Below are 13,736 nucleotides of genomic sequence, written 5' to 3' on the forward strand. Positions count from 1 at the left end.
CCTCGTAGAAATGGGCGAGCTGGTCAACTGGCCGAGGGTATTAACGCTCGAACGCCCACCAATTAGTTCAACATAGGAGAGCGCACTGTACAACTGCAACAAGAGGGAACCGCATTGTTATATTGAATGTGAATAAAATACGTTAGGTGGAATTCTTGTTTGTTTGCACTCTTTTCAGCCAAACGAATTTGTTACTCAATAGCGGCCGCGTTAACGACCGGAAGACGGCAGCAGTCGTTGACCAATTAACCCAATAATTCATACAGGTTGAGTGTATACGACTTTTACGACTATTGTTCGATTAATAATACAGTTCATTGTTCGTGAGAGGAAATTACAGAGACTTTGGAATTTCTAGATTCATTAAATTTAGGAGGCAAAAATTTGGGACACGAATTTAAATAACAATGCAACTTAATAGCTTCATGTCCCAAACATAACTTTGAGACTCCTATCTTTTCATAACGTTGCTTTGAAAGTATTAAATGTAAAAGTGTACATTACAAACTTTATCTAATAGGAAAAGTGGTATGTGCATTTTTCCAAGTTCTGACAACATTGCTATCAACCTGCTTACATAAACGAAACAAATTTAAACTAGAAACGATAACTATGTCAGTTGCAAACATTAGGTTGGATTACATTCACTGTTAATGTAATGGAACTTATCATTAAATAAACGTAGCACGATGCTACCCTCTAATTCACAGTTGTAAATTTGAATAAGAATGGGTGATGGAAAGTAGTGAAAAATGTTCCATTCCAATAACCTGAATCCAATAGTTGCTATGTTACGGTGTTTAGAATATTTAAACAGGTTTGAGTGAACTGCTTCTATACTATAGCTTGGTCAACATCAACGACGCCGTTCAAGGTCATTGGGTAACCCTTTCGCGCTCCTCTGCATCGCCGGTTCATCTTCCGTTTCCTATCTCGCTTTTTGCTGCACTTGATTCTATTGTTTCATTAGAGACAGTTGTTTGGACTTAAAAGTCATCTGGAAACAATTGCAGGGTCACGTGCTTGAGATAATAGACTTTGGATCAATATTAGATTACTGTACGGTTCTCAACATTTAGTATTAAGTTAGCTGTCACAAAATATTGAGAACCCTAAATAAGTTTACGTTATTTATAATTGTATATACAGTGATTACGTAATTTGCAGCTGATGAGGCTAATTATAATTGACAGGCATTAATACATAGAAATCATTGCGTATCATGAAATATTCATTATATGCTTTACATATCGATTTCAAAGAAATCAGTTTGAACGTAGAATACAAGTATACGAATGTAGCCGAGACCTTGAATCGTCGCTGACGATTTCCAGATGAGTCGTCAAATAATCTTATAGTTATCCACGTAATCTGCTATTCATCGAACAATCAGTCAGTGGACCAATAAATAAAAGGCCTCCGGTCCAAGGTAATCTTGATCTATGCAGGGAAAAAAGTTTATGAGTCTTGACATATAGAGCTGACGTAAGGGGTTCAAAGTGTATGTGAACACCTATGAAAAATTAATGAAATAAATATAGCATTTAACAACATTTACATAGGAATAATGATGATGTAGAAGAAATTCAAAATTTAAGAATTTTGAAATTTGGGGATTTGGAGGTTTGGATATTTGTATGTAATATTAACATCCCCTTAATATCCCCCATTTTGTATAAATGATAAGACCTCCTTTCGTTAACCGCCATTTTCCATATAGAAACTTACCTAACCTACCCTACAATGTCTCAGTCACCTCAATGACATCCAAGAATTAAAAACATTCATAAATCCCATTACCAATAATTAATACAGTGAGGAAAAAATCATTCCATCGATGGCCTTATCTGTTGCCTAAGAAATGGAATATCAATGTCAGTGAATTAAAATTCAGTGCAAAATCACATAGATTTTAGCATCGAATAATATACAGCGATAAACGTGCTTCGCTTACGTGATCGCTGGAAATTTGATCTTTACACGAATAACCCAATGTCGGTAAATCTCCATCGATTGAGAGTCGATGCAGATCGACGCGATATATTTAAACCTTTGAATGATTCGAGTTCTGAGTACAGAAATATACAGTAATAGCATTGTGTGTTAAATAGGAAAAAGGTGTAAATGATTTCGTGGACTGCTGTGACCTTGTCAGTAAAGGTTGCATAAAAAGTATGTTGAGATCATTCGTCGTTCAGCAAAGAAGAGGAATTATCCTAAAAAGCACAATGCTAGTCAGAACACGTAGATCCGTCTTTATAACGTGATTTAAAAGATTCTTTACCATTTCATCTTATAACGTTTTGTTTTTCTATCTGTTATTGGTATAATTATTTTGTTGAGCAAAAAGCAAGATTGAGTCCATGGCAATCGCTCATGGTCTAGAATTTTCTATAATAGAATAGTTAATAAGATGAAAAAGATTACGAATAACATTAGTATTACATGTACTAATAATGCAAGCTATAAATGTTTCAAGGTGTCTTACAATTAGTCCACATCTCCATCTGTGTAAAATAAGATATACAAATTTGAGAATCTAACCTTCAAAACGCGTACTTATACGTATACTTCATCTCCAAATATGTAACATTTCGTTTAAATACAATCGGAACAAAAGCGCCTACTACATTCGTAATTATGATGTCATTTAGAACATAAAATCTAGTCAACAACTTCCGGTAGATATTGAGAATCATCATTTTTTAATCACACAGGAAATCGTCATCCAAGTAGCAAATAATGTTCAAAGTGTCAAGATTAATTCGACGCTAACGTTCGTACTTTCGATTCGGACGGTTAAACGGCGGAGTTGAATCAATCGATTGATCGAACGGCCATGCATCACTTTCGAGATTCAAGAACTTTGCCCCGATACTTTTGGCAGCTCGCAGATAATCATTAACGATTTAACGCTTAAACCGGAAGGTATTTTTACAAGTTAAATTGCATAAATGTATTGATAGTGAAGTTTGAAACGGATGTAATAAGACTCCCGCGAAAGTTCGTCATCGATTTGCGAGTAGATTAGATTACGACTGTGGAAAACAAAGGTTACTGGACTTGGAACTTTCTGTTTGTATTTTATCAAAACACGTGCAGAAGGATTACGTCATACGATGAGACATGACACAAAACCACATAAAATACTAGTAAAATATGTACATCAGAGATTCCTATTAAATTAATATAACTTATTTAACTTTTCTGTGAACAATGACACGGAAAATGCTGCGGAAAGAACGTTCTGCTATACCTCGATAAATTTCAGGTAAATTATACGCCTTTCTTCGAATCTTGTACTTTGGAGCGATTCTACAAGCATTAACATACTATTTAGTAACTTTTAAGATGTATTACATGTTTACAAGATTAAATTTCTACAATCATTTGATCTTTCTCAAAAACAAAAAATAAGGAATGGTGATCGTTGGTAAAGATTCCGAGAAAGATAAAGTGCTTCAAGCGATCAAAGGTCACAAAAAAAATAACGCGAAACATTATATCCTAGTTTGTATTAAAAACCGGATTACAAGAAAAGCAAAAAAAACATTAATCTTACGAAAAAACATACACTCTTGCAACTGACGTGTAAATTACTAACGATTCGTACAAAACTTTGAAAATAATTTGCAATGCAAATGACAATTGTTAGTATACTTTGACGCGATTTGAGCAAAAAACAGCCACTATCAAGAATGAGTTAATGTGACTATTGGGATACAATTAACCTTATATCTTTTTAATGTCCGTTTTTTTCTTATTTTTATGTAATTATCAACGTTTCTTAAGAAGGTAATGACAAACAGTACTCTTCATTTTTAATTATCTGTTCTTCATCGATATCTTGTCGATACTTATCGATATATCGATATACGATGTCAAAATAATCTGTATCAATTTTTTTCATGTAAATTCAACACAAAGGGGACAACAATGCGTGTGGCATCATTAAGAGGACATGGACGACATTGAAACAGTTGATCGCTGAGTAAACTTCCTCAAAGAGAACGAAGTGGACTATCTGCGCGGAGATAACCGTAATCTTGTTTATGGAATTAAACAACCATCATTGTCTCAGAATGTAACAAAACTCTAGTAATGTCGATCAACTTGGGGCAGCTTGAAACTCTGTCAGATTTGTCGAATAAAAAAATGGATATCCGACAGAAGCGGGAAAGGAGATTCTCGAACAATAATTACTTCACAGTTACAACGCGAACAAAGTGAATGCGAGAAATGAATCATCAAGTGCACGTTGTTTAGCTTCCGACAAGTTGTAACTGTGGAATCGTTACAATGTAAAAATATCAACTCCGCTCGTGCAGAAAATTTATTGCTCACTTTGATCGGTCCATTTGTAACATAATGATTATGATTTATAACGATTGGTCGAAGTACATTGCAAATCTTATCGCATGGTATGAATCAACAATGAAAGTCCAGCAAAAATTATTGTGAAGATCCGAGCTAATACGTCGAAAGAGGACAACACGAATTCAAGTTCAACGTTTGTTGTTCTCGGCACCAGCGCCTTTGTCGCGATTAAACGTCCTTGCTCAACGGATCAACTTCTTTTTTTTCACTTCGAATGAGGTAATTATTTTTAAACACACGTTTCTTACCACTAAAATATTATGATCACTGCTGATAATTATTCTAATTTATTCTGTTTGCAACAGATTGCAACAGCAACTACTTTATATTGCGAATACGAATAAGCGACAGACTATATTGAAAATTGTTCAGAATCTTGCTTCTTTTTTATGGCGAATATTCTGGCAACAACTTTTTGACGAGAATTTATCCGCTGTTCTAATGCTCATCACCCGCAGCTTTCTACAAAGATTTACACAACATTGCATTTATTGCGTGCAACGTACTTTCGCTGAGGTCATGACAACGAACGATGAGGATTCTGGAACCGACTCAGGAATACCATCATAGCAGATCTGTGATTCATGGTTCAAAAACCAGATACCGGTCATTTTACACCGATGTACGCACGCGTTAGTCTTCACCTCGATACAACGAGGTCGTAGAACTTTTCAGAAGCCCTACTGTACATGTCTCGAAAGAAGTTTCGTAAAAGTAATAACTTTTATTGTTAAACGTGGAGATCTGTATCTCTTAAACGCATAAGTCCCATATCTTATTTTGAGATTTCAAATTTTTATCCGAGTTCCCAAGCTTTCACGACGGCTTTGCAAAAGAGCATGTACTGTAATGTCTAGTAAATTACTTCATGTAAAAAGAACATATATCACATTGCATCATGTATTATGTATTAATTTTTCTGCTTATTAAGGATGCATTATATAATAGTATTTGCGTCCATAATTAGCATAATAGAGCAGGGCATGTCAATATCTGTTAAAACAAATTATACAGATTAGTCAATAATTACTTAATTAAGACATTACGTTACATGTGTTTTTATACGGTCTTACTGGACTTTCTGTTCTAATCTAAAATTCTTAAAGTCAATTAAACGCGATTAGCATCATAAATTGGCACTTGCGTCTTATTGAAATTTATTTCAATTTATTGCCGAATGTATTTATATGAAGAGATAAGTTTACCGATGTTTATGGTATTAATCATGCAACTTTTTTGCGAGCTAGTTGAAACGACTTTTGTTCTTTCCGTTAGACGCTCGTCTTCCTGACTCACCGCTGCTGTTTTTATAAATAAATCAACCGGTTTTGAACAACGTGTAATTAACGCGAACCAATATTTATCATATATTCTTCTCTTGATTAGTACCGTTCAATCAAAGGAATACGCTTATGAAAATTACATGGAAAATTGATTGTCTGGTTACTTTCACTTAGACATTAAATAACTGAAAACTGTATATGTAGGTTAAACGAAAGCTATTGTGTTTTCCTCGATGTTCCTGTAGACTAGGACAAAAGATCTTCTGCCGCAACTAAGATTGACGATAAGAAACAGTATTTTTCTTATTCCTAATAATAGCTTCCGTTTATCGCAAAAAAGAAATGTGTCGCTGCATTATTATCATCAAATTAGAAATACAAAGATAATACGAGTTAACAAAAAAGAAGCCTTGATAAACTTCCGAGTTTGCACTTAAAAAATGTATATGTTTATTAATTTATGTAAATTACATATTGTAGAGTATTATTACTACTTGTTATATGACCATAGTGTGGTATGTCATGTTATCTGATCGTGCGTTATATTATACGTCATATATGTATGTCCACGTGTTATATCGCCATACGCGTTGTGTGACATCTACTGTCACGCAATACATAACCACATATTATAATACCGCGCGCTATATTTCAGCGAAAATGAAACGAGTGAACAAGTAATCTCCAAATTTATTTTATCGAGTAAACTTCGATCGTATCGAATATCAAACTACTTAACGAAAAGTACTGTGATATTTTACAAGAACAGTGCAGTCATTCGTATCTATTAATTTAATAAAGACGAGCTTACTATCAAACAAGAAATAGTTAACTATACTTTTATCTTGAGCGTATTTCTTATAGAACATCATCGAACGATAAAGTTCGATAACGACGAAAAATAAATTGGACAATCCGATGGATTTTTCACTATCTTCTTGTAAATACTTCCGCGATAACAAAATGATCAATAAATCCAATATTGCACACGTATACGCAGGACATGATGCAAACAAAGTTCAGTCGGTCATATGCTGCAATTTCACTGTTCGATCTTCGTATCGATGTTTACTAATTGATTTCCAAATGATGCGGAACGAGTTAGGTTAATCTGAAATATTTTTAATCATTTAGAAAACAGTGTGATAAATAAAAAATTGTATAACGCAGCAGGTAAAAAACTTGAAGAAATAAAAAAAGTAGTACTTCTAAACAATACCCATGTTTAATCGTAACCTAAAACTCGCTAACTTTCTTATTACTAACCTAACTGTACATAAAGAATAACCCGACGTTCATATAATCTTATTGCTTTCGTATTGTGGTAATATGACACGACTCGAGTTTCGAAAGGTTGGAGACCGTTAGTTCGCGTTTGAAAAAATTTGTAAACGCTTCATTTTTTTTTGCTCAAACAGGCCCAGCAACTGTTTTCACTACGCGTTCAAGTCGTTTTCTAGTTTGCATATACAGTATGGATATTTTCTACTACACATTATATTTATTACGTTTCAGAAATAAATTGAATGTCACTTTGTTCACTTATAGATATGTTGGTCATTGAATGTAGTCCCGTTTACCCGAAATCCAAGATAAGTGTGCAATCTCCGTCAACTTCCTTGAAAGGTGTTAGGAAGTAGGGCAGTGTGTTACGTTAGATGTAAGTACAGATCGATCTAAATCATTGGAAATATTTCGAGACATAAAATTATACACCTGTCATCAGACAGGCCATTCACTCTTTTTTAGTGAAAGTAGACGCGAATTTTATCGTTAGACCAAATGTTGTACCACTACGAGTAGTATCCCCGCGCAATCGAATCGATTTATCTCGAAGTGTGAAGTTCGATCGGCCAAAATCGAGCATGTGTGTCAACTAAATATTCTTGTTTGTAAACGTTTTACGAAATTCTTATAATCAATGCTTGTAACACTGTTACGTATGCATACATTAATTCATTCCCATAAACCTTATTCCACTCACTATGACTGGTGACAGAATGCTAAATAGTTCTTTCAATAATTTCTTGCTAACTACTTCAAACTTAAGAAATCAGTGTGATACATTATGCATACTAAGTTTCAACGTAAGATCTGAAAGAAAAACTTTGTCGTTACTAGTAATTAAAATCATTTAGATATGCTTCTGACAGAAGCAGATAATATCGAACTATCGATAACTGAAATGAGCAGGTTTTCAAAAGATTGTATTTCAGAATTACAAATTGTGTAAAAGTAGCACATCATCAACGCTCTATTTCTTCTCGTGTAATGTCACAGTTGCATTATAATCAAACTTACGCCATAAAAACAAACTTCAATAAATATTTACATTTTGTTCTGCAATGTCTGTTTACGGTTCGGTCTTTGTTCACGATTACTCAAGCAGTAACGATACAATCGAAATTATATCGAAAATATATGCCACCAGCATTACAAATTGTTTACAGCGTACTGTCGAGTAATTTTGGACTTATCATCGATAAAATACGCACTTACCGTAAAGAGGGTGCGAAAACGGTAGCTAATTTCTTTGACAGCGTTCTGACTTGACCCTTCGTGCTTCACACTAACCGCTTCACGAACGATACGTGATTGAAAATATTCGCGTATCGAGATCAACGGCTAATCTCGATTCGAATGCGAACTTATTACTACGAAAGCGCGGGCAAAAGTGTCGTGGACATGACCACTTACAAAAATTTACTAAAAATACCGTAGAGGGCCTGACATGCGCGAGATCAGAACCGCTTACTACCGTCGATCGAATACTGCACTCGACACGCGTGTTCTCTCCCTTTACTACCTCCCTCTATCATCTCTTTATTCCCCTCACTACTCGACCGTCCGATCAACAACATCTCGCCCCTCTCTCTTTTTTTTCTGTTTCGCTTCACCACTCCTAATTCGCGCTTTGACACGACATTTAATCCATTCATTTCTTAGAGGTCGAAAATATGTTATTTTCGAGACAGTACTTTCTATTGTAACCAAAATGCGCGCGGATTAGTCACCTTGCTATCACTCGCGAAATATCGCGAACTCGATCATCGTTTTCGAGACTTTGGAATTTTGGCATTTAGAATTTTAAAAGTAATCGATGTCGCATACTCGATCATCGATATTAAATGGTACATTGCATGATATGTCTTGTTCGATCTTACACTTCCTCTTCCGTGACAGCAATAGTTTCTTATAATGCTAATGAACAAAACAGGTAGTAACACGCTTAATGAGTGCAAGTTAATGGTTTATTATCCACTTATGTTTCTATGCCTATATTTATCAATATACGATTTATACGAAGACGTCTGTCATTGAAAACAACGATCCCTAGAATTTTATACATACGTTTCATCAAACAGAATTTATTACATAATATAACTACAGATTCTTGTTAATAATAGGATTTAAGATAATTATGATATAACTGGAAATATGATGCATTATGTTTATCGATCGGAACAGAGTGTTGATCAAACTTTGGATATTGCACCTGACGATACATAACCCTCCTTACACGGAATATAAGAGGGTACTCTAAGTTGAAGACTTTTTAACCTTTCAAATTTTACAGGTAATCCTTCAGACTATCGGTAATAATTTTTTTTATGGCTAAAAAATCGGAACTGTCATGATAATTGAAATTTCTCATAGATCATCGTTAACTCAACCAATTTAATGATCGATTTTAGTCAAACTACCGAATTAACATTGCTAATCGAATGACTTTTTTTGCTTAGTAACGTTTATTTTCAAAATTTGTTTTAAAAAAATTGTTTTTCGATTTAGATCGTGTGCTATCAACATACGAGTGGATTGCGTTTACGGACGTCGTCTTATTAAGGTATGGTGTGATTTTCCTAATATAAATAATTAATACGAGGAAGTTAATAAAGCTAGTAATCGTAAAAAGAAATTTTGAAATCACTCAGTTAAAAATAACTCTAAAGATATATTCAAAAAATATTATGATTCTTCCATTTCATAAATAAATTTTTATTGTTTTTTTTATTCAACATTTCTATCCTTTTTCCTGTTATGTAAATTATTAGTTTACATTCTGAAAATTATCATATTCATTAACAATTCACGATAGTTTATCATTACGTTTTTTAATGGTTGATACACTGTTTGTAGGATCGTGGGAGAATTTGAAGGTAACTTAGAAAGCATGTTATGCATTCAAGATCAATCTAAGAAGAGTTTACGGAAAATTTAAGAACCTGTCACTTCTCAAGTTACGACGTCACGTATTGCCATTCACCGTACCATCACGCTGTATATAGCCGCGCAGTAGACTGCCACACACAGTCATCACGCTATATGCATAGAGCTGTAATATTCCGATAATTGTCGTGTAATTAACTTTCAATTATATTTGGATCCTATCGTTAATCAATATTTCTCAAAACTTTCAGAACCCAGAAACTTCTATTGATTGCAGACGATATTGGAATAGTACTACTATGTATTCGAGTTCCAGTAACAATATACATAAGTTTATCATCGATTACAATGGACTTGTAAGCTTATGTAAAATATTCGCACAAGGTCAAAAGAAAGTATTTTACGCTCTTCCTGGAAACATAATATAAATTTATACATAAAATTAATATTGTTCCACATTGAGTAATGGCACATAAGTGTGACATAATAAAAATTTATTGATACGTAATCACTTCATAATTAGTACAATCGATATACTAGTAACTTGCACGTTCAAAAGGATGATTTCAATCAATCTTATCATAGTGAGGTATAAAGGTATCTTCTTGATTAAGAGAGATTGCGCATCTTTGTTTGTTTTATAGTTACTAATATTTAATAAGGATTATAATAAATGAAAGTTATTCACTTAAAGATTATATTCATTAAAATTCTTTTCTAAATATTTTTGAACGTTTATGTATAATCGTCCACTACGTTAACTAAATATTTAACTACCTATTCAATTGGACTGTTTATTATAATATTGAATAGTAATGCATCGAAATAAGAGTCAACAGGCTGCTGTCATCTAACAAGTCACTATCTCAATGAAGTATGACTTAGGGTGACCATTGACCCGACCTCCTGCTTTTTAATATTGTTTTGTGACTAAAGGATATGCGTGTAATGCAATCGTTAACTAATCGTTTATTAATTACTCAAAATTATTTACTTTACAGGAATTTATCTACATGCACGACTGTCACCATGTAATCATAAATTTCCTGTAAATGTTACAATCGGAATTTGGAGTGAGTATATACATTAATATATTCTTACTCATACAATATTTATAAAAATATGGCTATCCAATACTTCTTCAACACGTTCTCATATGTAATATAAAATTAGGTATTTATTCATAATAATAGGTCAATAACATAACATTAATAAGAGTCGCTTTCACATTGTAAATAAAATTTATTCATCGTCTTGTACAACTGTTGTTTTTTCAGATACATAGAGACCGTCCAAGAACTTTCTAATGTCCTTGTTCTTTACTGTTGTAGATTGCTGTATAAGGGCAGCTGAAATAAAAATTATTCATTAATGTAATTTGTTCAGACATACATTTATTAGAAACACAAGTACTTCAATAAAGTCTGTGTTCTTTTAATTTGGAGTGTATAGACACATATTAATATTTACCAGATCTGGAGACGTCCTCTAAAGAATTTCCTTCTATTATGAGTTCATCCTTTTGTTTGGCCGAGTTCGTAACAGTTACACCCGGTGCCATCTTTACTCGGCGAATGTACTTTTCTCCCAAGAAGTTACGGATCTCAATTACTGTGTTATTTTCAGTTGTAACACAATTAATGGGAAAGTGAGCATATACAGCTCTCATTTTATATTGATATCCTTTAGTTACTCCTTTCAACATATTTTCAATGTGAGAGCAAACTGTACGTACAGCTGCTAATTCCTTCTTTGTTCCAAACCATTTCTCCACTTTAAGTAGCCTGGGATTGACCATCTAAAAAAAGTTAGAAATTAATTTAAGAAGAACATTAAGTCATATGACTACTTGCTACTAGTATTATATTAATCAGATAATGGTTTATCATCTATGAGAAAATGAAGGGGAATCCAGATATCATCCTCTTATATTTTAGGTTCAAATACCTTTTATTAATAATTACTGAGAAACACAAACATTTACTTACACGAATATCAAGTGCAAGATGTTTGAAAGACCGTTTAAGAACACCCCTTGGTCCTTTAACAGTAACCAAACGGGACTTGACTGTAACAGTCAATCCCTCAGGTATTTTCACAGTTTGATTTGTTACGATTTGCTTCATCCTGTAATGTATAACAAAATATTATTTACAACAGAATCCTTGAAAATAAAATCATAGTACATTATAAGTATTAACTATATTTTAACATTTAACTTTAACACAATAAACTTGAGTAGTTAAAATATGTTAGACATTAAAAATATTAACAATACTTTTTACAGTATAAGAATTTGTAGGTTATGTTTAATTAGGAACATGTCAAGCTGTCAACAATTGAACAAATTTAACATAAGGAAAACAAGTGTATTTCAATTGGTATATTTGTATGCCTTCATATAATAATTAATTTAGAAGATTAAATAAAAATAACGATAACAAAATTTCAATCCAGAGAAGAATGTTTACAAAATTTAAAAAACAAGGTTAGATTTTAATGTGAATGAAATCAGTACTTTTCCCATAAATAATACTTAGCCTTGCTTAAATATATTATACGATATTAAACAGCACGAATAATAAGGCATAAAGTTTATTGCATTGCTAGATTGTTGTGGATTTCACAAAGTATCTTTTTTCATTCAAGATTTCATTACCTCACACACGTTACGGGATGACCGGAAAAGACCGAGGCGCTGTGGAAGCATGTCTGTATTGCCTTGAGTAAATGTAACATAGACTAGAAAACCATATTCTCTTTTATGTATTATACTTGGATTGGAGATTTTTATAATGTACAGTGTTTCGTTGCATCAATAATAAAATGAGAAAACATAAGATACTTTCTAATAAGTAAAATTTTATATTATATATTTTTTATTTCGCAGTGAAATTATGTCAAATGACAAAATTTTCAACTGTACTGCGCAGGTCTACTTTGATTGGTCCAAAGTTAGGGATAATGCAGTGTTCTACTATATTTCTGTTGCCAAACGTATACATACAGTGATCTTTAAATTTAGTATATTCTTCTATACAGAACATACATCTTATTCTTTTCTGCTATTCATATATTTAGTTTACCGTGTATATTACCTTAAAGTAAGAAGTGACCTATAGATTGGCACCACACTGGAGATGAACAGGGCTCTGAACTCAGCTGAGAAGAACGGTTTATAATGATTCTCTACCAAAACAAAGTAAGTACTTGTATGACTGTACAATTGCCGATTATATTACGGTATTATAATATCATTGTGATATTATTCATCGTTGCTATAAACAATGTATTGTTTTCAATAAAGAGAAGCAAGTATAGGAATTGATAAATGATATAACAGTAAACCATGGAAGTACGAAACGAACATTTCACTGACAAAATGTAAAAAACTTAACATACAACGGAACATGATAATAAATAATTTCATTGTTTACTCAAATATGTAAATATGTGGTAAAAAGGGTTGAATGTATGGACATTAAATAATGTTTTTGAAAATATAATTATCATAGACTCACATAATATATATTGTATACAATTTAATGTTTATTGAGATATTAAACTTTTGTCAACACATAAAAATCTCAAGAACTTTTTTAAAACGTGAAATCTGCTCCATTTTTATATACATTTAAAGGATAACAATATCTATAATGTCATTACATAATTTATATATAAAAATTAAGTCATATAAACATATATTTTTAGTACTTTTACAAACCAATTTTACTCTATTTTAATTTGTTGCAAATACTGGTAAATGTATTTATAGTGATTGTTAAAATTGACCTTTTCCTCAGAAACTGTATTGTAACTAATTAAGAAGTTTTGTGCACTTGAAAATCATACATGTTTTGTTGCAAATACTACTTTCTCTGTACTATTGTAATATGTTTTATCTTT

The 13,736-nt window shown here is 32.6% G+C and overlaps 1 protein-coding gene and 1 long non-coding RNA gene across 8 annotated transcripts; one reads left to right on the forward strand and one right to left on the reverse strand.

Moving 5' to 3' along the window:
* The first annotated feature begins 92 nt into the window (after positions 1-92).
* On the forward strand, positions 93-11,405 carry LOC105662432 (uncharacterized). Of its 6 annotated transcripts, none has more exons than XR_013037465.1 (9): positions 93-3,271; positions 3,928-4,596; positions 4,683-7,132; positions 7,209-7,320; positions 9,068-9,237; positions 9,453-9,507; positions 9,801-9,998; positions 10,082-10,186; positions 10,832-11,405. It is a non-coding gene; the product is annotated as an uncharacterized LOC105662432 (long non-coding RNA). The 6 variants fall into 6 exon arrangements; XR_013037466.1 differs by having other exon boundaries at positions 4,683-6,833; XR_013037467.1 differs by having other exon boundaries at positions 4,683-6,833; positions 9,129-9,237.
* On the reverse strand, positions 11,053-12,642 carry RpL9 (ribosomal protein L9). Of its 2 annotated transcripts, none has more exons than XM_003703083.3 (4): positions 12,490-12,642; positions 11,819-11,957; positions 11,301-11,628; positions 11,053-11,179 (listed from the first exon to the last, which is right to left on the reverse strand). In XM_003703083.3, exons 1-4 carry the CDS (start codon positions 12,567-12,569, stop codon positions 11,073-11,075), a joined length of 654 nt encoding a protein of 217 aa, XP_003703131.2. In that variant the 5' UTR covers positions 12,570-12,642; the 3' UTR covers positions 11,053-11,072. The 2 variants fall into 2 exon arrangements, with proteins under 2 accessions (XP_003703131.2, XP_076385549.1); XM_076529434.1 differs by lacking the exon at positions 12,490-12,642 and adding an exon at positions 12,372-12,476.
* Between the last annotated feature and the right edge of the window lie 1,094 nt (positions 12,643-13,736).

The sequence above is a fragment of the Megachile rotundata genome, chromosome 3 (assembly GCF_050947335.1).
Source record: "Megachile rotundata isolate GNS110a chromosome 3, iyMegRotu1, whole genome shotgun sequence".
NCBI classification, from domain to species: Eukaryota; Metazoa; Arthropoda; class Insecta; order Hymenoptera; family Megachilidae; genus Megachile; species Megachile rotundata.

Coding starts and splice junctions, on each gene's coding strand:
- RpL9 (XM_003703083.3), bottom strand. CDS start 12,569: ATGTTACATTTACTCAAGGCAATACAGACATGCTTCCACAGCGCCTCG. Junction 11,958..12,489: donor CATCCCGTAACGTGTGTGAG/GTAATGAAATCT, acceptor TATACATTACAG/GATGAAGCAAATCGTAACAA. Junction 11,629..11,818: donor ATCTTGCACTTGATATTCGT/GTAAGTAAATGT, acceptor AACTTTTTTTAG/ATGGTCAATCCCAGGCTACT.